This window comes from Haemaphysalis longicornis, unplaced genomic scaffold (assembly GCF_048455015.1).
Source record: "Haemaphysalis longicornis isolate Haplotype H1 unplaced genomic scaffold, Haemaphysalis longicornis Haplotype H1 scaffold_2, whole genome shotgun sequence".
NCBI lineage: Eukaryota > Metazoa > Arthropoda > Arachnida > Ixodida > Ixodidae > Haemaphysalis > Haemaphysalis longicornis.
This window is the reverse complement of record NW_027526295.1, coordinates 132,966,496-132,994,018: the sequence shown is the minus strand read 5'-3', so window position 1 is coordinate 132,994,018 and position 27,523 is coordinate 132,966,496. Positions and strand designations below refer to the sequence as shown.

General features: G+C 46.8%; 1 protein-coding gene across 1 annotated transcript in view; it reads right to left on the bottom strand.

Annotated features, from left to right (window-relative positions):
* Positions 1 to 18,749, bottom strand: part of LOC144167388 (glucose dehydrogenase [FAD, quinone]-like) — a 50,979-nt gene extending 32,230 nt beyond the window's left edge. Inside the window, exons 1-2 of the mRNA XM_077696664.1 lie at positions 18,545 to 18,749; positions 3,391 to 3,593 (exon numbers count right to left, since the gene is read on the bottom strand). Of these exons, the coding sequence (XP_077552790.1) occupies positions 3,391 to 3,593; positions 18,545 to 18,725 (384 nt within the window). The 5' untranslated portion in view covers positions 18,726 to 18,749. The remainder of the gene's footprint in view (positions 1 to 3,390; positions 3,594 to 18,544) is intronic.
* Between the last annotated feature and the right edge of the window lie 8,774 nt (positions 18,750 to 27,523).

Below are 27,523 nucleotides of genomic sequence, written 5' to 3'. Positions count from 1 at the left end.
GTTTTCTAAGTTTTGCGGAAACTTACAAATCAAAGTCGATTTAAGAAAATGAAAGTAGGTGTTTTAGCCCCATTGGAAGGTGGAGAACGATGTTGCTTTGGGGATCTCACAATACTGGTCGACATTATGGTGTTGCGTTGCAATTGTATGGAATGAGGAGGGTGGAGGAATAATCCCTTAGCTAGCACAGTGCGTATCACCGGACCACCGCAGCGCGGCAAGTGGTTTATTGTGGTGACCGATAGACTTGCTGAGTAAAGGTTTCGCCGTTAGGGGCCCAAGAATTAGCCCCGTCTCTAAAAAGGGCGTTTTCTAAACTCACACTGCGCAGGTTCAGCAAACACCAGCTACCACGCACCCATGAAGGCTTAAGAAAGCCCGCCCATCAAACAAAGCACTGGCCTCTAAACATCAGCTGCCCACAAAGCTTCTTATATTTAAGGACGAAAGTTGGAGTGCACATTTTAACAGCATGAAACACTCGGCCGTGGTCGCGAACATATAAAGGCATCCGGTAAGGAAAATGTTTAGTTGCAGAAATACTTTTTACGAAACTGAACAACCATATTTGAGCACAATGGAACACTTTCCAGGCCCAACCATTTTAAATGAGGGACGCTGTGGGGCTGAGTATTGTCTCTTGTGTTTTTCCTTACATCAAATAAATACTTGCAGTACTTATACAAACGGTTCTGCAATTCTGGTATCCTATAATTCTGGTACTTTGCCCAAAGACTGGAAAACAGGAAAAATTCTACCTCGTCACAAATCTGGTGATGCTAGTAACCCATTCTAGTGATTCTAGTAACCCATAATAACCCCTAATTCTGGTCATCCTATAATTATGGCACTTTGGCCAAAGACTCGAAAACAGGAAAAATTGTACCTCTTCGCAAATTTGCTGATGCTAATAACCCATCAAATTAGAGAACAATAACTTTAACCTATGTCCCATGCAAAATAATGGGACACGTCATATTTTCACATCACCCTCCGCGGTGGCTCAGTGGCTAAGGCGTTGCGCTGCTGAGCACAAGGTCGCGGGTTCGATTCCCGGCCGCGGCGGCCGCTTTTCTGATGGAGGCGAAAAGCAAAAACGCCCGTGTGTACGAGATTTCGGCGCACGATAAAGATCCCCATGTGGTCAAACTTAATCCGGAGCCCTCCACTACGGCGCGCCTCATCGCCTGCGTTGCGTCAGCGCGTTAAACCCAACAATCAATCAATCAATCATATTTTCACATTTAGTAAAATGTCTAGATGAAAATTGTTTTTTTTTCTTGTTAAAATCAGCACGGATTTCGAAAGGGTTTCTCCTGAGAGACGCAACACCTAAACCTTACTAATGACTTACATGTTTGCCTCGACTCAGGTTATTCGTTTGATTGTATATTTCTCGATTTTACCAAGGCTTTCGATAAAGTCAACCACTCACTCGTTCTGTGCCAAATGATCGCGCTAAATATTGGCCCCACACTGCTTAATTGGGTACCCCACTTTCTCACATCACGCATCCAATTCGTTACATCAAATGACACTTGACACTTACTCAGCTCTGATTCCAGTTGATTCTGGCGCTCCCCAAGGATCTGTCTCGGTTCCCTTATTGTTTTTCATTTGCGTGGATGACCTGCCTAACAACATTTCCTCTCAAATATGCCTCTTTGCTGACGACTGCGTGATATACCGTAAAATTTCAAATGATACCGACAACTTATTCATCCAAGCAGACCTCAATAATCTTTCGCAGCGGTGTCGCATATGGAAAATGGACCTCAATACTAACAAGTGTAAATCCACGCGTGTTTCCCGTACTAACTTAAAGTGCGAAAGGTATAACCTCAACAACAATTGCCTAAAATCAGTCAATTCTTACCGTTACCTGGGTGTCCACATTACTAACACCCATTCATGGAAACCACATGTAGAATACATAACGGCGAAGGCTAATCGCACTTTAGGTTACCGCAAAAGGAATTTTTACTTAGCTCCGTCTTTATTAAAACTACTGCTGCGCACCACGCACGTTCGCCCACAGTTAGAATACGCACCTGCAATATGGGATCCAGGCCATGCTACACTAACATATGCAGTACCATACAAAACCACTCAGCTCGTTTCATCTTGGCAAATTATCATCGTACGGCTAGCGTAACTGTCATGAAGGTGACGTTACATCTTCCATTGCTTGATACCCGCCGGAAGGAGTATCGAATTCTTCTCTTCCACAAGATATTCTACCACTATCCTTCTTTGCGTTCGCTTTGGATTGAAACTGCACGATTAATATGATCTTGACGCGATCATTCACAAAAGGCCAACGTGCCTCGCTGAAACACATCAGCGTACCAACAGTCCTTCTTTCCCAGAAACTTCAATGAGTGAAATTGTCTACCAGGCGCCCTACCAACCATAGCCGACTCCGTACTATTCAAAAATGCATAGTCGAACCTGGTTTAGTTGTTTCATGTATCATGCACTTCTCTTTTCCTTCTTTTTTTTCGCTCTTGCTGTCGATTTTTAAAAATGTTGCATCTGCTTCCTAGTATACCTTTTGTGTATATTTATTGTATCTTGCCTTTCCCCTCAGCAATGTACTTAAATGTACCCTGAGGGTAATATCAATAAATAAATAAATAAAATACTACTCATACCTAACCTCCAGCATACAATGGGCAATATGATGAAACGTTACATACAACTATGCAAATTTACAAGAGGGAACACTGTAAACGATCCTTGACATCAAGCAACTCCAAGAAAAACACATGACAGCATTTGGTGCAGAAATTGAACTAAAGTACCACCATAAAAATGACAGAACGGAATACCGGCACACAGACTTCGTCAATGTTGGTACAAGCAGTACGCCACGAAGACGCGCTCGTGACAAATGGTATAAAATACCACACCATTCCAACGCTATCTGGGCTGCTCTCAATAAATTTCTCACGAATATTCAGGCAAAAACGGGGTCAGCCAAGTTCGTGGGACCTGTATCAGTACAGCCTTAAACAGCTCCTACGCCGACACGGACACCAACTATGTGGAAAACATCCAAAACTTGAGCCTACGTACTAAAAATGCCGAATGGCACGAAGCTTCATGACCAATTGCACCACCTGAATTGTTGGCACACCTGGCTTACCATACCGTCCGGCACTGCGAAGAAAGTACGTTTACTTTAATAGTCGTTCCTAGAGTTTGGGGATTTCAGAAAATATTGCTCTTTCTCTGGAACTCCATGCACCCGGAATATTCAATACTTGCACGTTTCATGAGGCAGCAAAAGCGTGGCGGAGTTGCAAATCTAAGCTGTTTACTCAACTTAAAGTTACGCAAACTGTGCTTACAGCGCCCAATTGCGTGTACGACAGGAAAGCAGATCACCTGTTCCCTGAACGAGAGGCAGGCGTTCCTCTGGGGAACGGACCTGTAGGCCCAATCATCTGGCCCACCGAGGTTGAAGGGTGCCAAAGCGGGAATCTGCCGTGAGGCCGTCTCCAGTCCTCCAGCCTCCAGGATCAGAACGCTCACGCTGGGGTCAGACGACAGGCGGTTCGCGATCACGCTGCCAGCCGAACCACCTCCAACTGCGCCAACAGACGAAGCGTGCATACATGGCACATTGAGAACGAGTGTAGTTCTGGTTTAGTGAGACAGGACGAACTACGTGGCAGGGCTGTCAGAAAACTATGGTATTGTTGCATCATGTCTAACGAGGCCCTCTTTCCCCTTAAAAGCATTCCACTTTGTCCGTGCATTTTTCTCGGCGTCCCACTGCTTTTGGTCCTACTAATGGGCATACTTCACGTGAGGAACGTGTCCCGCGTGCTTGTTTCTCTTTGTTGCATTACATGCCCTCTTCCACCATGCGACGCGCGACACGTCCTTTCATGTTCCGTGCTGGCTGCAAGAATCGAATGAGTTAAGCATACCACGCCATGTCAACATAGAAGAGAGGACGTTTATTTGACAGAAATGGTAAAAGTCTGACGTCACCTTAAATCTCATCTGATGCACTCAAAGGTGACCAAGTTATCGTCTCGAGACACAGATAAATATTTATTTCCTCCTTATCAGAAAAGTGTCGGAAAGGTAGAGAGACAGCATTTTTAAATTGACCCATGTCCGGGATGCCAGAAATGGGGTTCTGGTGGGGAGGAAAATCGCTTAAACAGGTACTCCACAGGAGTAAGGGCCCGGCACGTGGGCAATGCACCTGGCGAGGCGAGGTCAGAGCGTTGGACCAAGATCCGGTGGAGCAACCCAGCTCTCCCATAGCTAATGAATGGGGTGTGTGGATAAATAAAGTGGGGTCGAGTAGGTGTGTTTTACGTCAGAACAGACACCGCAGACTTGAGAAGGGGTGTGCCAGTTCGGGTCATAATGGGGTTTAGAATGAGGTCGCAAGGGAGGGAGAGAACCTGCGCCCGGCGGGTGTAACTGCCTTCACGGCGTGTAGCATCAGAAGTGGCAGGAAAAAGGATGCGCCTGCAACTGCGAAGGTCCTTCAGTTGTTGCTCCAGGCCTTGCGAAGAACGGCGCGTTCTTACTTAGGGCTGTGTTCTGGAGGGAAGGGTTGAGGATCGCCCGGGTTGTGATTCGCACGAGCAAAGACATAAGTGTTTTTTGTTCCATAAAATTCGCTGTTTTACTGGGTCCCTTTCCGGACAGACGTGCAGATGATTGTGGCCTACCATGTAGCATGTCAGCTCGTGATGAAGGTGCGGAGGTAAGGAGTTTGCAGGTTTGGTTATGATGCTCCGGGTGTTAGAATGACGTGCGCTTTGGTATTGGGTTTTCCTTTATGTTATACCTTCCCGCTGTCTGGACATAGAAATTGCCACATAAAGTGAGGAGCTTGCTAGTAAGGTGTTTTTGTCGGTGTACATTATGAAAAACTTCTGTCGATCACGTCACGCAACAATTTGCATATACACGAGTGCACAACACAGTGCCGTTGCGATTCTGGAGGATAGCAAATTTTAGTCTTAGATATCGAGAATGTTTCTCAAAACTTGTTGCTTTTGTGTACACCAGAACCGTTATGCGTGCATCGATAGTGTTCCCTCGCGGGCGCACCACTCTTGCAATTATAAAAGATTCTGGTTTCGCTCCACAAATTAGAGTACAGAAAACAGATGCTGAAATTTTATTCCCCAGATTATGTAGTTGTGAGGGTAGCCGTTACTATAAGAATTAAAAAAAATCACGTCATATCCACGGAATGAATGATGATAAGTGGGGCGAAGCTCGAGAGGGGGAGATCATCGGTAACCGTAACTCTCCCGTGAAAGTTCGCCCATTACATCATTAAGAAAGACGTAAGACTGTGTGCGTACATTGTACAAATCAACTTTTATTTTGTTCTTTTATTTTGTTCGTGTTCGTTTGTTGTTTCGTTTCTTCGTTTGTTCTTTTCATTTCGTCGTTGTCATGACTGGATTGCGAGGTCCCTTCATTACGACAGCTTTATGATCTGTGAAATGAAGCGAGAGAGGTTCCTGTACTGGCTGCAATGGGAAGTTTGCAAACACTAAGTCTATACACGTTCCTCGAATCGTGGTAGCGTTCACATGGATACATCTGAGTGCGTATTTGAAGAAAGAACTTTTATTTAGGGCGAACTTGTGCCCGAACAAGACGAGAGGAAACGAGCAAGGGTCCTTGCGTCTCGTTCGATCTCCGAGAACGACTGCCTGCGTTCGTGGCGTGATCTCTTGCGTGATCTCCCCCTCGCAGTGCACGTGCGCTCGCGCCTGCGTTGGCGAACACAGACAAGCTCGCGCTCCCGGTGCCGAGTTTGCGCTGCCGGTTGCAGCCGGTTCTTGCGCGTGCAACGCGGCCCACTTTGCGACATCTCCGAAAGCATGTGGCGGTCACGTACCACGAGACACAAGGGATGGACAGACCCATGGCTTTAGGAGCTTCGCCCCTAAAACACTCAGTGGGCTAAATTACAGTGCACATTTAGCGCGCATATATCTGTTACCAAACAGTTGTCTGAAACGAATGGTGAGGGAAAAATTATCAGCCATAATATTCTGTGAAGGTTGTTTACCAGCCAGGCTGTATTGTCGACACGACCGCCCAACAGCGTGCCCACAATTACAAAACAGTTTAGATTATTTTTTGCGGCCGCAGTGCATCGCCGTCTTGACGCTGTGTCGGTTGGTGTTTCATGCGCACTATTCCTCTTTTGCCCCTGGATAGGCACGACGTTCACGCTTGAGCTCGACATCGCGGCCCCGTTCTGTATTTAAGGTGGCCGGAGAGGTTAAATGACGGCGGTTACAATCGGCAGCACGGGCGCGCTCTTGTACTGTCACCGCCCCTTCGGTGACGTCGTGGCGACGGTAGAATTCCTACCGCGGCTCGAGGGACCTTCTCGAACCAAAGCAGGATCCAGTGCGAAATCCGCCGCACTGACTCAGTGGCTATGGCGTTGTACTGCTGAGCAAAAAAACGCGGGTTCAATTACCGGCGGCGGCGGACGCTTTTCTAATGGAGGCGAAGAGCAAAAACGCCCGTGTGTTCGAGATTTCGACGCACGTTAAGGATCCCCGGGTGGTCAAAATTAATCTGGAGCCCTCCACTACGGCGCGTCTCACCGCTTGAATAGCATCGGTGCGTAAACCCTACATTAAGTCAATCCATCCGTTGCGTGTGTCCGCATTGCCTTTGTTGCTCGCCAACTACGCCACAAACATACAGCCGCCGCCCGTTCGCTGATAGAGGCACCGGCGCGTCGTTTACTTTTTTTGGCGCGACCCTCCTCACACCCAGTTTCTCTGGCTTTGGAGAGTTTTCTGTTCGCTGATGAGTTTTCCATTCGCTGACGGATGTCGTCCACGGTTGCAGTCGATTTCCTCCTTCGTTGCCGCAACGATGTATACTCCATCATTGGTGCTATAAGTGTGAGCTTGCTTCATTTTTTTGGAAGGGATAATCATTGGGAATCATTCTGGAGGGGCGTATACGCTATGACGCGTCTTTCTAGTTCCGAGCAAGTGTCGCTACGATTACAGGGAACGCTGGAGGTTATTTTTTGGCCAATCTTGGCCATTTCTCTGTAGGTGGTTAGGCTTGGCTTGACAAACGTGCGTAAGGAACGCTGGGTGGTTGCCGTGAGGCACGCACACAGGAGCGCTCGACATTTTCTTGTTTTTTTACTGCCGTGTGGTCGCCGCGAGGAACGCGCTCACGTGCGCGCGGTCCGGTGCGCTCGGCATTCTTTTGGTATTTTTAACTGCTGACACCATACACTAATAATTTTCTGTTAAAAATAATTCGCTATTAAAAATAATTGCACGTTGTCTACGTTTGATTCCAGGCGATATCGGCGGCTTTTCTCCTCCAATGGGTGTAACACAACTACGATCAAGACCCTCTCACACTTCTCCCAGCAGGTAGGGCGAATGCTTGCTCGGGTGGCTGACCGGCCCCAGGGAATGCCTGAGTCGACACTTCTCCGTCCGGAACGCACATACATAGTTGCTAAATCTGCGTACGCACTACCCTACCTTGAACTTTCAATGCTGGAGACACAGAAAGTCGATGCCCTCCTCCGCAAAGCTTATACGCAGGCCCTTGGACTCTCTCCCACCACTTCCACGGCATTATAATCAGCTCTCGGAGCCCACAACACGATTGCTGAAATTACAGAAGCAGTGCGTACGGCGCACATTCAACGTATAGCAAAATCCCCCGAAGGTCGCACGCTGCTCACGCGTTTGGGGATCACCATACCGCTACGAACCCCTGAAGTTCGCTCCTTACCGACGACTGTTCAAGCAGTCATACACGCGACCCCGCTACCTCGTCACATGAATCCGGATCTACATCCAGAGAGAAGGCAAGCACGAGTTCGGCAGCTAATCAAAACACTCCGCTAGCAGTCCAACGTATGGTACACTGACGCTACGCCTAATGCCCAACGACCCAGCTTCTGCGTGGTCGCCTGCAATTATCCAGAGAGCAGCTTCATGGCCTGCACCGTTCCAACGCCGAACATTGCGGCAGGTGCGGAATGCGCCATTACCCTTGCAATAGTACGGATAACGTTCTCTGGAACCCCATGAACCATCGTCATGGACAGTCAGGACGCCTATCGCACTATATCGAACGGCCTGGGAAGTCCCCCCCCCCCCCACACACACACATACACACACTAGCAGTCTTGAGGACGATAGCCGATATCCACCCACTTCCACAATATGGGCACCGGATCATGCTGGGCTGGAGGACAATGTGGCGGCACACGATTGGGCTTGTGAATGCACGAAGCAGGACCCATTCGATCGACCCGTCTCTTCCAGCTTGCACTGGCACCCGTTGCTCACATACAGCGACATTCTTCACTACTACCGCGAAACATGTGAACAATATCCTAACCCCTCCCGTCACTTTACCCGACAACAGACAACCACACTCAGACTCATACAAATTAATACTTACCGCCACCCCAAACTGTTTAGCCGCATATACCCAGAAACTTATACCGACCAATGTCCAAGAAGCAAGATTGATAAAGCCACCCTCGCACAAGTAATCTGGGCTTGCCCGAAGGCACCACTGACGTTCATTAAGAGTCATCACGACTGGGAGGTAGCTCTGCACAGCAGCGACCCGGAGATCCAACTGCGGCTGGTCCGCCTGGCTCTGGACGCGCCGGCACCGTTTGCCCGCCGTCACGGGGGTGCCAGGTCGTCGGGGCGTGCGGGCATGTGTTGGACCTCTAGGTCCTTCAGCTGCGGCGCGATGCTCAGGAAGGGGAGCGACACGTCGTGATCCGATGAGGCTTTAATGGAAACAGAAGAAGTGGAGCGAGCCGACGCAGCCACGAGAGCATGCGGCAGCTCGTGAAAAGCAGCATGAAATGATGATGATAAGTGTCTTCTGCTAGGAGCGATCACAACAGGGGGGACTTGTCCGTTATCAAACGGGTCGCTGAGGTGAGGGAGCTTGGCAACATAGGCACCAGCTGAGACTCCAACGCCTTGGCTGCTGGGCCTCCCGCAAGGGGCTGAGCAGAATAAGCGTTTCTCCCTGTCGCTCTCCTTCCCCCTCTACCAGTGCGAATATTCTGCTAAAAAATGAAGGAGGATAAAAATTTCGAGCTTCTCTCCTCTGATGCACATTGATGTATCAAGATCATGTTTCGTGGGAACATGATTGCTCTTCACAATTAGCTCAAGGTTGCAGAACCTGTCCACTCGACCATCATTGAACCCACATGTCATGTTTTATACAAACATTTGGTGACAATGTTTCACCAAACTGCAAAATCTCTGCATTCGGGGCTTGTGACTGAATGTGGCCGGCATACAGCTTCTAAAAGATGAGAACCACTCCATACCGGTTCCTGTAAAGTATTGAGCATGCTGTGATTGTTTCTCAGAAAGAAGGTGCGAAATCATGCTTCAGGGCCAGTAACCACTGAAGATGTGTTCGCGTGGCAGCCACGCAGTGGCGCCGCAATGGAAAAAGCCTATGTTTGTCCCTCGCATACCCTTACACGCAACTTGCAAACAGCCTTGCTTCCAGCGTCCTGGCTTTTATAGATTTGACAGCATGTCGGGGTGCGTGCGAGGAAAGTGTCGGGATGGTGTCGAGGAAAGCGGCATGACACTGTCCACCAAAGCGCGATGATTGTTTTCTCGGACAGCACCATGACGATGTCGCAGGGCTTCAGTGACATTCCCATTTAAAATATAGAAGCTTTAATGCTTGTTGGGCAGAAAAAGATCACGGGATGGAAAGCTGACCCAGCTCTTATTCAGCAGTGTTTTGATATTTTCGTGCCACTCGTACGTTTGTGTCGCTAGTTTTTAGTTATGAAGGCCAGGAAAACAAAGACGAGAAAAAGGTAAACTATTTACAAATATCCTTGGTGAATCCGCATTTTTATCGCGAAAGCATCCTACAATATTCATTTATAGAGCGGGAAACTAAAATCCTAGTGATTATCAATTTTGAGTTGCATTAGGACTCAATTTTGCCAAAATTGCCGACTATATTTTGAAATATTCTCTCTTCCAGTTTGATATATCTTTTTAGAGATGCGTGCTCGCTACCTTGCATACTATACGCTTGCATAACTACAACTTTCAGTTAGGTTGTAGGGAAAATTTTAATTTGAAAACTGGTAGGTTTCCATAAACTTCTGTGTCAGCTGCAAATGAAATTCGAAGAAAAAAACTTGCCACACGGTGTTGCATACAATGAAAAGATGGTTTTATTAATTACGTGATTACCTTAAATCTCATGGCATAACAACAGCCTCGGGGCCACTACGCTTACCCTGGCGATGCTTGTAAAATAATTCTTTACTCATACATTGTGTTTTCGTCTCCTTCTTCCTTTCCCTTTCTTCGTCTTTTCGTGCACATTACTTCGACAGGTAGGCTAGCGCCACTTCACGACGCAGATTCCCACAGAATAACAGTTCTAGGGGCTAGGTGTACCTCTTCTACTCACCTGCCGTCCCGTTCGCCGGTCACGCCTCATCAGGTCAGCGCCGCACTGACTGGGCTAACCCGTGTTACACCACAGGCAACGCTCTAATGTTCAATGGTGGTTACTTTCTCGGTTCTATACTCTGATAGTCCGGGTAAGATTTTCATATGAACTCCAATGTATCAATTGAATTTTTAAATTAACTTGTTTACTTTATCGAAAACACTCCACCCACGCAGTTCGTCACAAATTGTTATTTTTTAACTGTTTACCCTTTACAGCGGCGGCCATTTTATGACAGGAAATGCCGATTTATGTCACAAAAAGCGCTCAAGGCTTGCCCCCTTAAACTACAGTCACGATTAAAGTGTTATCCGCTATATTGCGACAAAAGAGCCCGAGTGCACACTTGGCGAATGCCAATAAGGTCACAAAAGAGCGGTTAAAGTGGATTCAATATAAAAATCAGAAGCGCAGCCGCACAACTGAATCTTACCACGCTAGCACCACAAAAGCGTGTGGTGAATGGGTTCATGCTCATTGAGCACACCAGCGTAGGGAAAAACTTCCTCTCCAAGTTGAAGATCTTAATTAAAGAGTTAAAACATTGGGCGGAATCGGTCCTCGATGACTGTCAATATGCTGCAACTGGCCACCTTTTGGTTGTGTTACACATTTGGGCTCATGAACTGAAATAATTTCACCCTTAATCCCCCTAACTTCCTTCGCGGTCCTGCATTCCCCTCTCCCTCCAGTGCTTTTCTTCTCCCTCCTAGACTTGGAAGGGAAATTTTTCTTTATTCTTTCTTTATTCAGGGATTACCCCGCGTTGCCCGAAGGCGCTACAGCAGGGGGGTTACAGCATGGACATAAACACATCTTCATTTTTACAGCACACTTGCGCTTCAGACAACCTGTTCCAGTCTTTAATGGTTTTTACAAAAAATGACTTAGCGAGTAGGTCCGTCCTGCTACGCCGTTCCCTTATTTTGAAAACATGGTCAGTTCTATGTGAACGGTAATGAGGTTCCTTGAAGTATTTTTCTTCGTTAATTCCTGTTTTATTGTGAAATATCTGAAAAAAGAATTTTAACCGCAATTTTCGTCAGCGCGAGGCAAGCAGCTCCCACCAAAGTTCATTTTTCATCTGAATGCAACTATCTCCCCTCTTTTACCGTCCCAAGACAAACCTAGCCGTTCGGTTTTGAATTTTCTCTAGTCCATCAAACAGTATAACTTAGGAGGGATCCCATACGGCACAGGCATAATCTAGTATAGGTCTTACACCTGTCAAGTAAGCCGTCTTCTTTAGGTTTTGCTCTGACATTTTTAAGTTGCGTTGCATGAAATTCAGCGCCCTTCTAGCTTTCCTCACTACGTCGCTTACACGTGCATTCCTAGAGCAATCGGATGAAAACACTACACCGAAATATTTATAAGTAGCAGCTTTTTTACAGGATCATTGTTTAAAAGGTACCCAGTCTCAATTGGCTTTCATTTCCTTGTAAAGGAAACGTGAACACACTTTCTATTATTTAAATTCATTTTCCACGTAAGAGCATCAATCCTAAACATGTTCCAAGTCAATCTGCAGTAGGGTAGAGTCACTCTCACTTCTGATTTGTCTGTACACGACGCAATCGTCTGCAAACAGTGTGACACTTGAATACACTTGAATGCATACTTACTGAAATATCATTATATAAACTAAAAACAAAAGTGGTCCCAATACAGAGCCCTCAGGGACTCCCGACGTCACATCAACGTACTGGGAGCTTTTGCCGTTTAAAATGACACATTGTCGACGTTGACACAAATAATTTTCTATCCACTTAAGCACAACGGCACCTATGTTTAGTAATTTAAGTTTGTTACAAAGATTTACGAAAATCTAAGAAAATACAGTCGGTTTGTCCCCCTGAATCAAGGTCAGATGCCAGATCTTGGTAAAATTCAACAAATTGCGTGGTGCATGAGAACCCCTTGTGGAACCCGTGTTGGAAGTTTTTAAACACGATAGTCTTTCTTGGGCTACTTCAACCCAGAAATTTTCTGTCTGTATGTCTGTCTGGCTGTCCATCTGTCTGTCTGTGACTCGATTCAGCCACCCGGCCAAAGTAACATGCATACTGCGCAATAGTCTTATATACTCACAGGCAAATGTGAGCGTCTATGCCCGGTTCATATGTTCATACTCGTCAACTTTGTTGAACAAGAACAAGACATTACGCAAATATAAGACAGCACATTACCACACAAGGGATGTTTACAGTGATCCTTTATTAAAAAATTCATGGATGCTTGGTTTTTCGATAGCAAATGGTATTCTACATTAACTGCGGGAAACCGCCGCCTCCTGTCGGCATATGAAAAATCACGAGGCAACAGCAACGAAATGTTCCACTAGCTAGCTTTCACGTACTGTTTGGAACGCACGTGGAGCACGGCAACGCCGTTCTATAAACCTTGTAGTCGGCCGCCTCCATTCACGCGCGTCTCCGCCGTACTGCACCGCTGGCATCAAGGAACATGGCCTGAAGCACTGGAACGCGGTACATTCAAATCGCCTTGCGCAAACCTTTAGTGTGTTTACCTTGGGAGGAGCGCGACGGTACAGGAACCGCATGAGAGGTGAGCGGGAAAGCAAAGTGGGGCATTTCCTTTCCAAATGTCTACAAAGACTATCGTGTTTTTACGACATTTGCAACGAAAGGAGCAGATACGCGGCAAATTTTTTTAGGATGTTTTCCATCAAGTGTTTCATTATTCCGGAATAGAGAATATGTTCCATTACTTTGCACATTATTGAGGTTAAAGAAATTGGTGTGTAATTTTCAACATCCTTTTTCGATCCCAACTTATGCACTGAAACGACACAAGCAATTTTCCAGTCATCAGGTACGCCTGTCAAGATAGATTTTTCGTAAATTATGTGCAGATACAGCGATATCGGTTCACCACAGCGTCTCAAAATACGCGGAGAAATCCCATCGGGGCCAATTGCCTTTGTTTGATCTATTAAAGACGATAGTCTTTCTTGGGCTACTTAAACCCAGAAATTTTGGTCTGTCTGTATGTGTGGCCGTCTATCTGTCTGTGACTCTATTCAGCATACTGGCGCAATAGTCTTATATAGTCACAGCTAAATCTACCCGTCTAAGTCCGGTGTAATGTTCATACCTGTCAACATTGTTGAAGAAGAACAAGACATTTCGCAAATGTAAGAGAACAAATTAATACAGAGGTGATGTTTGCAGAGTTCTTTTATAAAAAATCATGCATGCTTGACTTTGGCGAAATTAATTACTTCATCAACTCCAGAAAAAAAAATTCACTTTGCCGTCGCCTGCTGTCGCCCGCGCCACTATAGCTTCTTGGGGCATTTTAAAGAATCAACCGGCAGCAGTTACGAAAGGTTCCACTGGGTAGGTTCTACGTTCTGCTTGCAACGCACGTGGAGTAGGGAAACGCGGTTCTACAAACGTTGAAGTAGGGCGCCGCGATTCACGCGCGTCTTCGCCGTACGGCAGCGTCGGCATCGAGACACCCGGTTTGGAGCAGTGGAACGCGAGAAATTTAAAATGATATAAGCAAACCTTTGGCGTCTTTACCTTGGGACTAGAGCGACGCACGAGGAACAACATGAGAGGTCCAAGAGAGTGAAATGCTGGGCTTGTTGGTTCATAATGTTGCAAAAAAGAAACCAGCGGCAAGCACACGCAGGACAAGAGAAGGAGGGACACAAACACAACGCTGGACTACCAACTGATTTAATCGGGAAAAAAACGATACACTTATATGCAAAACCACACGCACGCGCACACCTTGACAGCATGAAGAAACAACTTTACACAGCCAGGAAGTGAAATTATTTATCTGTTAGAACCACCGAAGGAACGCTGACACATGCCTCCTTGTTTTTTCTTATAAAAAACGCCTCAAGTAACTCACGCTCGCGTCTTGATTTGCCCCTCCCCACAGTTACGGCATGGTGAAATTTTGGAACACAATCCTGGCAGCTTTTTGTATGTAAAGCTAAATTGCTACCCGTGCCCGAACTCAAAGTTGCTCGGTGCTGCCTCAATCTTTCATTAATGCACCCGCCCGTTTGTCCAATATATATATATATATATATATATATATATATATATATATATATCTATATATATATATATATATATATATATATATATATATTTATTATTCTTGTACATTGGCCTCTTTTCTTCGTCCTCATGCGTACTCAGATGTGCTCTCGAACTGCGTGTGCGCCATCGCTTTGACAAGCTGCAAGATTCGCTCGCTTTCCTATCATCAGAAATGCGGGATTCCGCCCACGGAGGTTCGCTTGCTCTTTGGCCATCTTCAGCCATCTTCGGGACACTGGAAGCGTATTTGCCCGATGCTGAAGTCGGAACTCCACCGCCAGATCAGACACCTGAATGATTGGCTACGCCACTTCTGCTTCCAGATCGGGCATCCATGGGCGGCTTCAAACAAGCTTCGGGAGAATCTTCGTCTTGCGGCACTTCTCACTGAGACTTACTGGAATGACTGTAGACGGTCCCTGCCAAAGAAAGCCAAAGGAAAGGTGGAGGCCTCTGCCGTGACGGACTTGGAAGGAGCCTATCTCCCCTCAGAATTTGACAACCTCTTTAAAAAGGGTCCCAAGTTCACCTTGGAACCTCGGGCTCGTAAGCATAAACTTCTGGCTGCGGTGCACAGAGTTGCTGACAAGGTCGTTGCTGAAGAGAAGACCCACTGTGTTTCTGAGGGAGTGGAGTGCCTAAGTCGGACCTGGACTGCCCGTCATGGGACTAACAAGGATCTGCGCCCCTTGGTAAATCACTTCCAACAGGAGGACCTTTCCCTTGCACAGGCCGACAAGGAAGGTGGGTTTGTGGTTCTCCCTTCTTCCACTTTCAAGAGAAAAGCGTCTGAAGCTATTGAGAAGAATTTCAGAAAGTGTGAATTGAAACCGCGAAAGGCAAAGGCTTTGGCCTTGAGTCTCCTTAACCGGTTGGGTTTGGAGCGGCTAGAAAAGGAAGTGCGCAAGAGCCAACAGGACGTTCTGCGTGTGTTCTTTACCGCAAAGGCACACAAGCCTGGGTTTCCGTTCAGAACGATTGTGACAGAAGAAGGATCTTGGCAAAAAGTGGTGTCCAACTATTTGAAGAAATCGCTAGAGGGTCTTGTGCCTACAGATCCGTTTCTTGTGCGAAGTTCTTTGACTTTGGTTGAGTGTCTTCGGGGGGACTTTCCCAGTGCGAATGCTGCCTTCTCGGTAGACATTACGGACTTGTTTTACTCAGTCCCTCATGATGAACTTTTTAAGGCTGTGCGGGATCTAATTGAAGAAACGGGTGCAATTTCCTTTCAGAATAAGTCTGGAATCTCGGTGGATTCTTTCCTTGAACTCTTGAAAGTGTACCTGAATTCCACGATCGTTCAAATTAATGATGGGTTCTGTGTTCAACGGCGTGGCATATGCATTGGATCCTGCGTCGCGCCCCTGCTGTGTGACATATTTCTAGCCAAGTTTGACACAGTGCTACATAGCTCAATCCAAGACTCCCGCATTGTCAGGGTTTTTAGATATGTTGATGATTTTTTAGTCTTCTTGCAGCTAACAGATACGGACGAGCTCACTCGTGTAGCGGACCAGATTTTAAACCTGTTTACTGCCTGTTCCCAGAACTTGGTTTTTACGCATGAGGTACCATCTGACAAATCCATCAGGTTTTTAGATTTAGAAATTAACTTCATGCCTGACCAGCATGTGTGTTGGAAGTATTGCCCAAGGTCTAAGAAGGCGATTTTGCCGTACAGTTCGGCACACTCAAAATTGGTAAAGCGAGGGATTGCAAACCTGTGTTTTCTGAACGCCCTGAACAAAAGTTGCCCGCATGTCATGCAGGTAAGCCTTGAAGAACAAGTAAAACGCCTGAAAGTGTCTGGTTTTCCCTCTCATATGTTGCTGGTGGTTGGGGAATCTTTGAGTAGGAAATTAAACAAGCCTCCTGGAAAGTCTTGCTGCCCAGAGAAGAATGCGAGAAAAAAGGTGGTGGTGATTTCCTACTTCCACAGGACATCGCATGGACTGAAAAAAGTAGCGCAAAGATTTGGTGTCACCATGGTATTTTCAGCACCACGAAAACTTTCTGGGCTGTGTTCCCAAATTACTGGGGGCCATCGGAAAGGCGACCCTTGCAAGATTAACCACCAAACAAAGTTTACGTCATGCGCGGTGGGTGTGGTTTACTCCGTCCCACTGTCCTGCGGAAAAATATATATTGGACAAACGGGCGGGTGCATTAAGATTGAGGCAGCACCGAGCAACTTTGAGTTCGGGCACGGGTAGCAATTTAGCTTTACATACAAAAAGCTGCCAGGATTGTGTTCCAAAATTTCACCATGCCGTAACTGTGGGGAGGGGCAAATCAAGACGCGAGCGTGAGTTACTTGAGGCGTTTTTTATAAGAAAAAACAAGGAGGCATGTGTCAGCGTTCCTTCGGTGGTTCTAACAGATAAAGAATTTCACTTCCTGGCTGTATAAAGTTGTTTCTTCATGCTGTCAAGGTGTGCGCGTGCGCGTGGTTTTGCATATAAGTGTATCGTTTTTTTCCCGATTAAATCAGTTGGTAGTCCAGCGTTGTGTTTGAGTCCCTCCTTCTCTTGTCCTGCGTGTGCTTGCCGCTGGTTTCTTTTTTGCAACATGAGAGGTGAGTGGGAAAGCGAAGGGAGGCATTTACTTGGCAAAAGTCGATAAAGACTATTGTCTCTTGACGACATTTGCAACGAAAGAAGCAGATACGCGGCCAATTTTTTCGCTTTAGTAGCTTTTCAATGCCACTTACGCTAATCTCAATCGGATTCATTGGGGATACGTATCTTGCGTAGGATGGAAAAGTGAAATGCTGTATTGGTGAAAAGATAGATTTGAATTAATTGTTTAAGCAGTTCGCCTTGGCTGTGTCATCAACAATTGTGAGGTTATTATATACGATATCGTTTATACCCAGACTGTCAGACCCGCACCCTTTAATATATTGCCAGAAAGGTTTGGGGTTGGCTCTGAATCTATCATTTAGTTTTTTAAACAACATATATCTGGCCTTATTTCTACGTTGTTTATGATTGCCCTTTCAGCATTCCCCCTCTGCTTTACCAAGTACCCTCACCCTTCCACTGCACCCCCTCGCCAATTGAAAGATGCAGACATCCAGGCACACTCAGACCCTGCGACTGCATCTGATCTGGGAAATGACCTTTGCAAAAGCCACTAGTGCTGAAATCAACTTAGTGGAAACGCGTTTCAGTAACTTTAAGCACAATCACCGATCATGAATTTAAATCCCAAATGGACGTGTTAACTGAAATCACCGGGAACGTGCCCTGCGATTTTCATCTCAAAACACAGTTCGTAACTGCAGAACATTGGACTCTTCTCTAACACCAGTGTCTTGGGACGCATGGTTAAGGTGGAGTAGTCCTGAAACTCGTACTGATTACCCCTGCTCCACAGACTGACTCTCCTCTCCCTATTCCTCTCCATCCACGTCGGCATTTAGTGCTCGCTCTTATAAACGTTCAACTAATGTTCGGTTATGAAAGTAGGAAAGTAGTATAACCACCGGCCTATTAAAATCCTCTGCCAGATGAGTGCCTCTCTAACCGACTTCAAAATACATCTGCTTTGCGATACCTGAATCCATCTTACCCCCATACTTTCTTATCTAAAGGTATAACAGGGAAAAATGTACGCTCTACTTAAATGCGGTAGTAATGATACACGCAGCCACAATTTTACGAGTACCTTGAAACCCATCATTAAGGGATTTCCGCGTTATGTGTAGTTGCAAATTGAAGGTTACTTTCTCTTCAACTGGAATTCTCCACACATTGAGCGATTTTAGAGAAAGGCTTAGGAACCAAGTGGTCGACAGTTATTACTGGACAGAGCATACATCAAAATGATGGGCTTTGCAACTTTTTTCGAAACCGATCCCCACCGGCCCCGTCTCCCCAGCTTTCCTGGGGATTACTGAAGGTTATGTGGCTGGAACTACGATTCACGCTCACCGATAACGTAGTCGTACTCCTTGCGCAGGTCGCCCAGTTCCAATCCCAGGGGTGTAGGCAAGTCCGAGAATGGAACGTGCGTCAGCAGGTTTACCAGTGCCATGAGGACACCGATCACGTTCTGCGATGCCGCTCCTTGAATCCACAGCGCCCGCCTTAGCATGCCGATGTCGCCGCTCATAATTGCGATCGCTGGAACTCGGCTAGCTGCTGCAACTGAAATGGCGGCAGGTAAAATAAAGGGATTTCCGCTCTGTTTTATAGGGAGGAAAAAAAACGGCGACACAAGCAAGTCTGCGCAGGGTCACCGAGTGCTGCAGCTGCGGATAGAGTGTGCGCCCATATCTCCCTCTCCACCCCTCTTTCTCTCTCCTCCTCCCAGCAATGAAAAGCTGCTAATGCCGTCGTGTGTGTTCACTGAAAAAGAAACCAAGATTACTGATACAAAAAAAAAACATCGTTGGTTTATTAAATCTACTCATTCAAACGAATCCCCCTCTTTTCGAGGTTGAATAAATAACGTCTTCGGTAAAAGTATCTTTCCACTAACGCTATTCATAACAAACTACCGAAATAAATCTCAGGCCCATGTATGGCTGTCGAAATAGGGTGTTGGTCGCCGAAAAATTTATCTTATGACTGTCCACATATAAATTAGAGAAATTTTAGAACTGACAGTAGCAAGACAATAAAACGGTAATACTTGTTATTTTTTATTATTCAAATCACTGCGACGTCCGACTCCCGTGAAGTTGCCTAATCGTTCTCGCGTATAAGGATTAAGGATGCATATGTCAGATGTTAGATGTCAGGAGTTCTACAAATTTAACCAATCACAAAGTCATTTGCTAAAGTTTCTGCGAAGCCGTTTTTTTTTCGCTTGATATACTTTGGGTAGAAATAAATTCTGTTCCGTTAGCTGAGTGGTGCCAGTCTTTAAAGGTGTTTCAGCAAATTCTTCACCACTTGAGGCCTTAGAGGTGACCAATTTATGCTCGTTTTTAAATATTCGGGAAACTTATTACTTCTAGATTTTGAAAAAGCCTTCGACAGCGTATCCCACTCCAAATTACTGGCTAAACAAAATCCTATTTTAAAGAATTACACCCCACTTAACAGGATTAAAGCATACTTGTAATTACGGAAACCATGTGCTCAAATCAACGATGTAGCATCGACACCAGCAAACGTGCGCTCGGGCATTGAACAAGGAGCAGTATTATTGCCGCTCTTCTTTCTCGTCTTTATAAATGACATCGTAAATGCCACACGTGTCAAGATAAGGCGATTTAAACCATAAACGAGCTTTTTACAAGATAAGCGGAATATGCAGTTTAAACGATCTTGCGGTTATAAACACGTCCGTATGTAAACTGCAAACGTGGCGCTTGAAATGGCACATGGCTGTTCCTTTTGAAAAGACTATTGCAATGACCACTGGCCGCAAAAAGAATTCCTTAGCCGTCACTTACAGCATTACAACGAGCTTCTATCTGTCGTGTCCTCTTACAAATACTTGGGAGTAATAATTACATCAGACCTTAAGTGGAACGAGCAGGTAAACTAAATTTACGATAAAGCAATGAAGAAACTGGGCTTTTGAAGGCGACCTGTAGGAAGCCCGTCAGATGAAATAAAACTCTTTACATATAAAACATTCATTCGTTCTATTCTAGAGTACGCCTCGGTTGATTGGGATCTGCACACTCAAACCAACATCACTAAAATTGAGAAAGTCCAAAGAAAATCAGCTAGGTTTATTTACAATTCGTGCAGCTGGCGCACGTCTTCGTCAACTCTCCTAAAAGCTGCCGAACTTGAAGACCTTGAAACTAGGCGTTACCGCGATACAATGAAACTTTTATTCTTTCTCCACAACGGTCAATTAGGAACAAGATAAAACATTACATAATCAACTGGCTAGCCGCTGCTGCACGCACTGTTACCACAATAAAAAATCCACCGCGTGTCTACTTGCTTCGCTGCAAATGTCGTCGACAGAAGATAGCCTTAGTGACACACAGACAGCCAGACAAGACCTACACACAGACCAAAATTTATCTTCGTTTTCTCGGTATGTGTTCGCGCTGTTACATTGGCGAAGGCGTCCCCGAACCGCGCTTTGTCGCCTCCGTAATGTAGTGGTGGCGTGGTGCAGGGCGGAATACAGAAACAGCTGCGTTAAGGATGACTACAAAAAGCCGAAGGCAAAACTTCACGGGTGTACTGACCAACGAGACATGACGAGCGAGGATACAGGAACATCACCCTTCCGGGCAAGCTAACAGCATAGTCCGAACAGAGTGACTGGAGGTACCGATGCTGTTAATCGAATGCGTTCTGGCTCAGAAGGATCGCATATTTACCCCCAAGCTCTAACGGTGAAACAGCTTTCCAGTGCTTCGCACGCGGAGCGAATAAAGTAGAGTCATACACAAACGCTCTGTCCCGAGTTCATGAGAGCCTGCAGTGGGCGCTCGTTGAGAACGAGAGAGGGGGAGATGAGATCTTGGCTATGGCATCCGCTTCGCAGGTGCAAGGCTTAACAGGAAGAACAGTCTGTTTTGTATTTTGCAGCACCCGAGGTTCAGTCGTTGACAGCGAGGCGCCCACGCGGCGGCCGTTCTCCGGAGTGTCGTTCCCTGTCCGATGAAGGCAGGCTTTCATACACAGCACCGGAGCTCTACACAAAAATTAAAGCGCGCGCTGAGTGTAGCTGCGCGCCTAATTGTAACAGCTTCTTGCACCAGAGGTACGAGATATCGATGCAAAAAGGTGAGCAATCATTGTTGGGAGGGATTGTCTTGAAGAGATGTGCTCGGCAGACGCTGGACTCCGGGTTTGGGCCGTACGACACTGCCATTTTCCTGGGCGACTCGGCTGAAGGCACTGTGCTGGAACTTCACCGGGCCGGCCACTCGATGAACAGTTGTTTCCCAGGAACGCCTCTCACTTGTTCAGGCAAGCAACAAAACAACACCGAAAACACAACCGCATCACTGGAAAGGGCGAAGAAAATCCACACTGAAACTTTCCCAGGCTTTAAGTAGCGACAAAGAAACGCCAATTACTAAATCTACTTGTTACATTTTAGCCCAGCAGTACTTTAGCCGAGCACATGAATCTGAAAGTTTGCATTTCACGTCAATGAAAATGGGCTGCACAAAAACAAATGCAATCGTAAGGGCAAAGCCTCCATCAGGAAAAACAAAGCAATCGAGAACGTCAAGTGTCTGCAGGCCACTTCCCGCACTGAGAGCTGCGAATTGAGCTCTCTGCATTGCCCTGAGCTTTCCCCTGTTTGAATCGCACCTTAGATGGGCCCGGTCTGTGAAGGCTGCTGCGACCGCGTCAGAAGGCACCGGTCATTCTTTGCGGCAAGTGTCGAGCGCGCAAAGGAGCGGGCGAGATTTTCCAGCACTCAAAAGAGGGGAAAGCACTTCTTCTCGGAGGTGGCGTTCCCTTGTCGCGAAGCGAGCTCACGGCTTTACCACTTCGCGTGCCTGCTGTGAAGCATGCACCGCAAGTATGCGCGGAAGTTCTTCCTCTCTCGTCGATCCTCGCCTTTTCAGCCACACCCCTAAGTGAACGAAAACTGAAAAGCATTATCGTTTTCCTTTCTGGCTGTGAGGGCTACACTAGATCCGGTTTGACCGGTCTCAGAGGAAGGCTGAGCCTCACGGGACACAGGAATCTGTGGGAGCTCCGTTGCTCGACATGGAGTACCTGAGCTGGTGGCAGGGTGGCCAGGTCGGGCGCTTTGTCGCCAATCTGGCGACTTCGCGAGACTCCTGGTGGCAGGATTTCAGTGTGGCAACTTGGCTATTTCTGGCTCCTTTGAACATTGGTGATTTTATATATTTCTGGGCTCTGCCTGGGCCCCAGTTTCCACAAAAAAGGACATGTATTTTAGACGTCGAGACAAAGTGAATAAACCGTACAGAACAAAGTTTTAGACAAGTGACGGTGTCTATAAAAGTATAGAATAGGCCCCAACGAAGCAGTCACTCGAACACAACGCAATAACACAAAAAAACTTTCTTCTTGGGCGAAAGCAATTTGTCGTAGTCAATAGCGCACAATCTGACACAGCACCCCTTCGGTCCAGTGTACCACCGGGTAGGCTACTCGGACCGTTGCTACTCGGACCGTTAATTTATCTTAATAGTGCGCCATCCGACATTTCTAATAACATACGTTTATTTGCGGATGATTGTGTGTTATATTCCAGAATTACATGTAAACAAGATCAAATTAATCTACAGTCTAAACTTATCAGCATGAAAACTGGTGCAACGATTTGCAAATGTCGTTAAACGTATCGAAATGCAAGTTAATATCATTTTCTTGGCGTGCATTCCCACCAGTTCATAAAAACACCCTTACAGGATCTTCATTACAATCTACAAACGTGTGCAAGTACTTAGGCGTCCATATCACTCACAGTCTATCTTGGACCGCACACGTGAACAAAGACAAAGCCATCGCCAGCGCCAGCAGATTCCTCGGGTATCTGCAGCGTACGATGAAACTTGCTCCTTCACACTTAAAACTGCTAGCCCATAAACCACTTATTTGCCCAAACCCAGAGTACACCGCCGCGATATGGGACCCACATCAACGTTACCTCCTTGGAAACATAGTAGCCATCCAATCCCGCCCAGTTATATTGGCTTCCTCGGATTATATTTTTTTTATTTACTAGAGTCACAAACCTCTAATCACGCGCATCTCTTCGCCCCTTAAAGGAGCCATGAAGACAAAATACAAGTTGGGTTTATTAGAAAGACTGCTTAGTCCCGATAACAATGATACCAATATTATCGCAATCTTCGAACAAATAACGGAGATATGAAAGAAAACGTGTGAAGCAGTCGCGACCCCCTAGCCAATTTCCCGCAACTTTTCTATGACGTCCCGGAACCTTGTTTGTGCGATTGGCGGCCGCCTAACTGACCTGTCGCGACGACACATGACTGGACGTCTGTAATGGGGCCTCTAGTTCCATTTGACCGTATCACTTGAATGCTAACGTGCAGCTAACGCACTGAAAATTATGTTTCATTGTTGGCCCGTGTGACGTCATTCTTGCTCATGACACGTCACTGTGGCGCCAAATTCGAAAGTTTTTAAATACTTCTTCCTTTTTTCCGTTAAAAAAGCATCTTTTGTGGCTGTAATGGAGCTGAGTGAGATACTGAATCCTAGTTCTTTCAAATTAAACAAAGTTGTATTTTCTCTTCATGGCTCCTTTAACCACCGTCGGTAAGTAGCAAGGCTGGCATTACTTCACAGGTTTCACTACTCATTATCACCCAACCCTTACGTCATGCGAAAATCGTATCACATCAACTCACAACCAAAAACGAACATCAAGCTTCATACCTTCGCCCACGCATCAACATATTCGCAGAATCATTTCTCGTTGGCTCAGGCAAAGATTCTAACCATGTTCACAAGCGCTTGGTACAGACCAAACCCCTGGACCTGTATAAATCATTGTCCATTGCGCCCATAATTGTATAATGCGCTTATGCCCTCTTCGTTTCCTCTTTGTTTTTTCTTTCGTTTTCTGGTTTCTGCTTTTTTGCCGTTTCTTTCGTAGTTCCCGTTCTTCTCGTCTCCATTGTTCTCAGTTGAAGCGGAATCCTGGAGTGTTGCATACTCACATTATATTCTCTTTTTCTTCTTCTTCCGAATGTATAGATATATAGCCCTGTGTCATTGTTTGCAGAGAACTTGTATGTATGTCTGCGCCATTGTACTGCTGTGGTGCGTGGTTCATCAAGCAGTTTAAACACTGATTAAGGCACAATGTAAAACATGTAGAATGGTCGGCCATGCATTGTTATTTTTCTGCCTTTTCATTCAATTATTGTTGCAGGAGTCTTGTATATATAGCAATAGAACTGGAGCACTCCCCCCTACCTTCGTTTTTTGTACTACTCCGCCAGTTATACTACTCCGCATGTAATGCCTCCTTGGAGAACCTTGAGATATGAAAATAAATAAACACCACGCTAGTTGCCGACACAAATGGAAATTTGCCTTTAACAATGAATAACGCCAAAGACGACAAGCAACGAGGCCCGTTTAACGGGCAATGCCTCAGTAGTTTACGGCAGCTTAATATTTCATGAAGAGGGGTGGCAAATGTGTACGACGATGTAGAATAGGCATAGAAATATAAAAAGGTAGCCAAAGTGGTAAAACATAGTGTGTAGCTGACGCGCGCTCTAAGTCATTCATATTCTTTGAATGCTGTAGCTCAACCTGCATATTATGGCTTGTTTTGCAGACAGAAGTCAACCGCTGTCGCTTGGCCGCACGACAGCACAGAAAAGAACTTCTGATACGGTTTCTTACGGAACGGAATTCCTTAAATTTTTTCCGTGGAGGTAATCAAAAAGTACTTACTGACATCACTTGCTGAAACTGGCGACTTTTCTGGCTACTTTTGAAACATTCAGTTTCAGGAGGCGACTTTATTGGCCACTTTCCGCAATTTCTCGGCGGCTTTCCCTTCTAAGAACCTGGCAACCCTGGTTGGTGGCAGGACACTATCGACTCGCTCAGTCACGACATCGTGATTACTCCCAACTACAACGGGAAAACCGTCGGTGTTCCCGAGTGCTGGCTTTGCCACAACGTCACTCGAGGCTGAAGTCGAATCCGGAGAAAAACCTTTCGTTTCAACGGAATTGTGCCGTCCGTCTCACTATTATCTATAGCCTGAACGTTTACATACTTCTGCGAAACGTCGTTATTTCACGAACTGTACGCTTTCGTGTAGACACTGTTTCCTAGGCTTCACGTGAATCTGAGAGCTCTGAACCCATCGGGGACACATGATCGCGCTCACAGAACTTACCCTGCCATCTGCAGTGAGCCCCCATTCATGCGATAGCTTCGCTATTTCTCTCAGACACCCGTTCCTCTCAGGGGTAACTATAGTATCCTTATGAGCGTCTTTTGCAACGAGATCAGTGGATTGCTTCCTCCTCAGCGTTTGGAAAATGAAAGCAGTCTCGTGCAACAGTTGATCGAACCTGTTCGAAAATAGGCAGCTTTATTCAGGAAGACGTTCAGGGTATATCGCCGCCTGGGTGACCCATTCACCAAACGCGCCTACCATGCTGACTGTAGCAACCGGCAGGCGTGCGTTCCACGATGCGTCGGCGTGTTTCACTCGAATACTCTGATCCGTCAGCTTATCCGGCTCGACGTACGAAGGGCGGATCATGTCTACCGTCACCACGGAGTCGCGAAAATGCCCGGCTGTCATGTGTCAAGGGCAATCCACTGAAAGTAGATAGACTGAAACCCCACCAAAGAAAAGAAAGACCGGAAATTTGAACAGCGTGCGAACTCCGCAACAACCAACATAAGCCTTGTCGGGGCCCCCTGCGGCATCATGGCCAGAAATGGTATCGAGCCGGGGAGCCAATCCGAGGACGCCGCGCAGGAGACAAGCGGCGTGGTGACCAAATATTGAATCAAAATGGCTGAAATCCAATCAGAGTGTGCCGCGATGGAGGCCAGCGGGTTTATAAGCGAGGAGCACAAGGAGAAGAGGAGGAGGCAAAGAACCAAGAGCCAGGGGGACGCAGACATGCCACCGACAACGCCTAAGAAGCCTGGGCAGGAGCGGGCCTTCTTCGCATCGGCAGCGGCGTCCCAGTCGCACCACAAACCTGCGTATTCATGGCCCCAGGGGTGATGCTCGCGCATCCGATGCCAGCGTCCACGCTCCGTCGACAGTTGCTGCGACGGCCCCGAAAGGCTACGTTCGTGATCCTCCTGGGTATCTTCATGGCTACGAGGGGGGTGGCCACCAAGGAACTGCTTTGTGACGCGCGGGGCCAACGTCGTCCACAGAACCACTGCGCGGAGCGACGCCGGCTCGTCCCCGGCTACCACCAATGGCTACCACCGCGTCGCGGCCGCGCAAGGGTGGAACACGCCAAAGCCGACGACCAGGGGAGGCCAGCCCAGCAGGGCCACGTCATGTAAGACAGAACTAGTGGGCTAGTTTTAGGGACAGTACTAAAGACATAATGATTTGTAGTCGATGTTTAGGTGGCGTTGGTTTTGAACGACTAGAAACTTTATTGCAGCAACGTTTGTAGCGGCCAACTGTAGCGCAGACGAAACACACAGGGCGGAAAGAATACACATGGACGAGCTCTAACTTCCAACTGATTTTTTATTCACATTGGAAGGCAAAGCTGTAAATGATATCCACAACAATTGCCCATGATACGTCCTTTGAATTCGCACACATAGCTCTGCATACAGTGAAACCAGACAATTTGCCTCCCGTTACCCAGAATTCACCGGAGCGGCGTCCCGAAAGAAGCGTCGGCCACCGCCGGGCTAGAGCGGCGCACGCCGCTGCCGTAGCTCGGACGTGCGTCGGCAGAAATAAAACGGCGAGGAACGTCATTCGAAGGGTGAGGCAGCGGAACCTAGCCATCCCGATGTGTTAGCTCGGTGCTACATCACCGCGCGAGAGAAGCGCAGACACGGAAACTATACGGCATGTGAGCTTAGTGATTCCTATTGAAACTTCATTACCATCATCTCTGCACCGACAGGATTATCATCATCGGTGCCTGTGACCTCGCGGGAGCAGCTCACGCTCGAGCTGCTTCGTCTTCGTGTATTCTCCATCTTGTAGAATAGAACCACCGTCGTATCACCCGGACGTCGCGGCGTTTGGTCTTTTCTCTTGTATTTATATGGTACCGATAAATCCGGGAAGAAGGCCCTGTGCGATTCGGAGTCATCAGAAATTTGGCCTATTTTGAAGGAGGACCCCTCGATACCGACGACGGACCGGCGCGATGGACTGAACCGGTGGTGGTACCGAAACCTGAAGGACGCGAAGAACGGACGAGATTGCAAGGCACCCTCACCTCTGACGATATTTCCCTATGGTTCCAGTAGCGACTTCCTAAACGGTGAAGTAAATGCCTC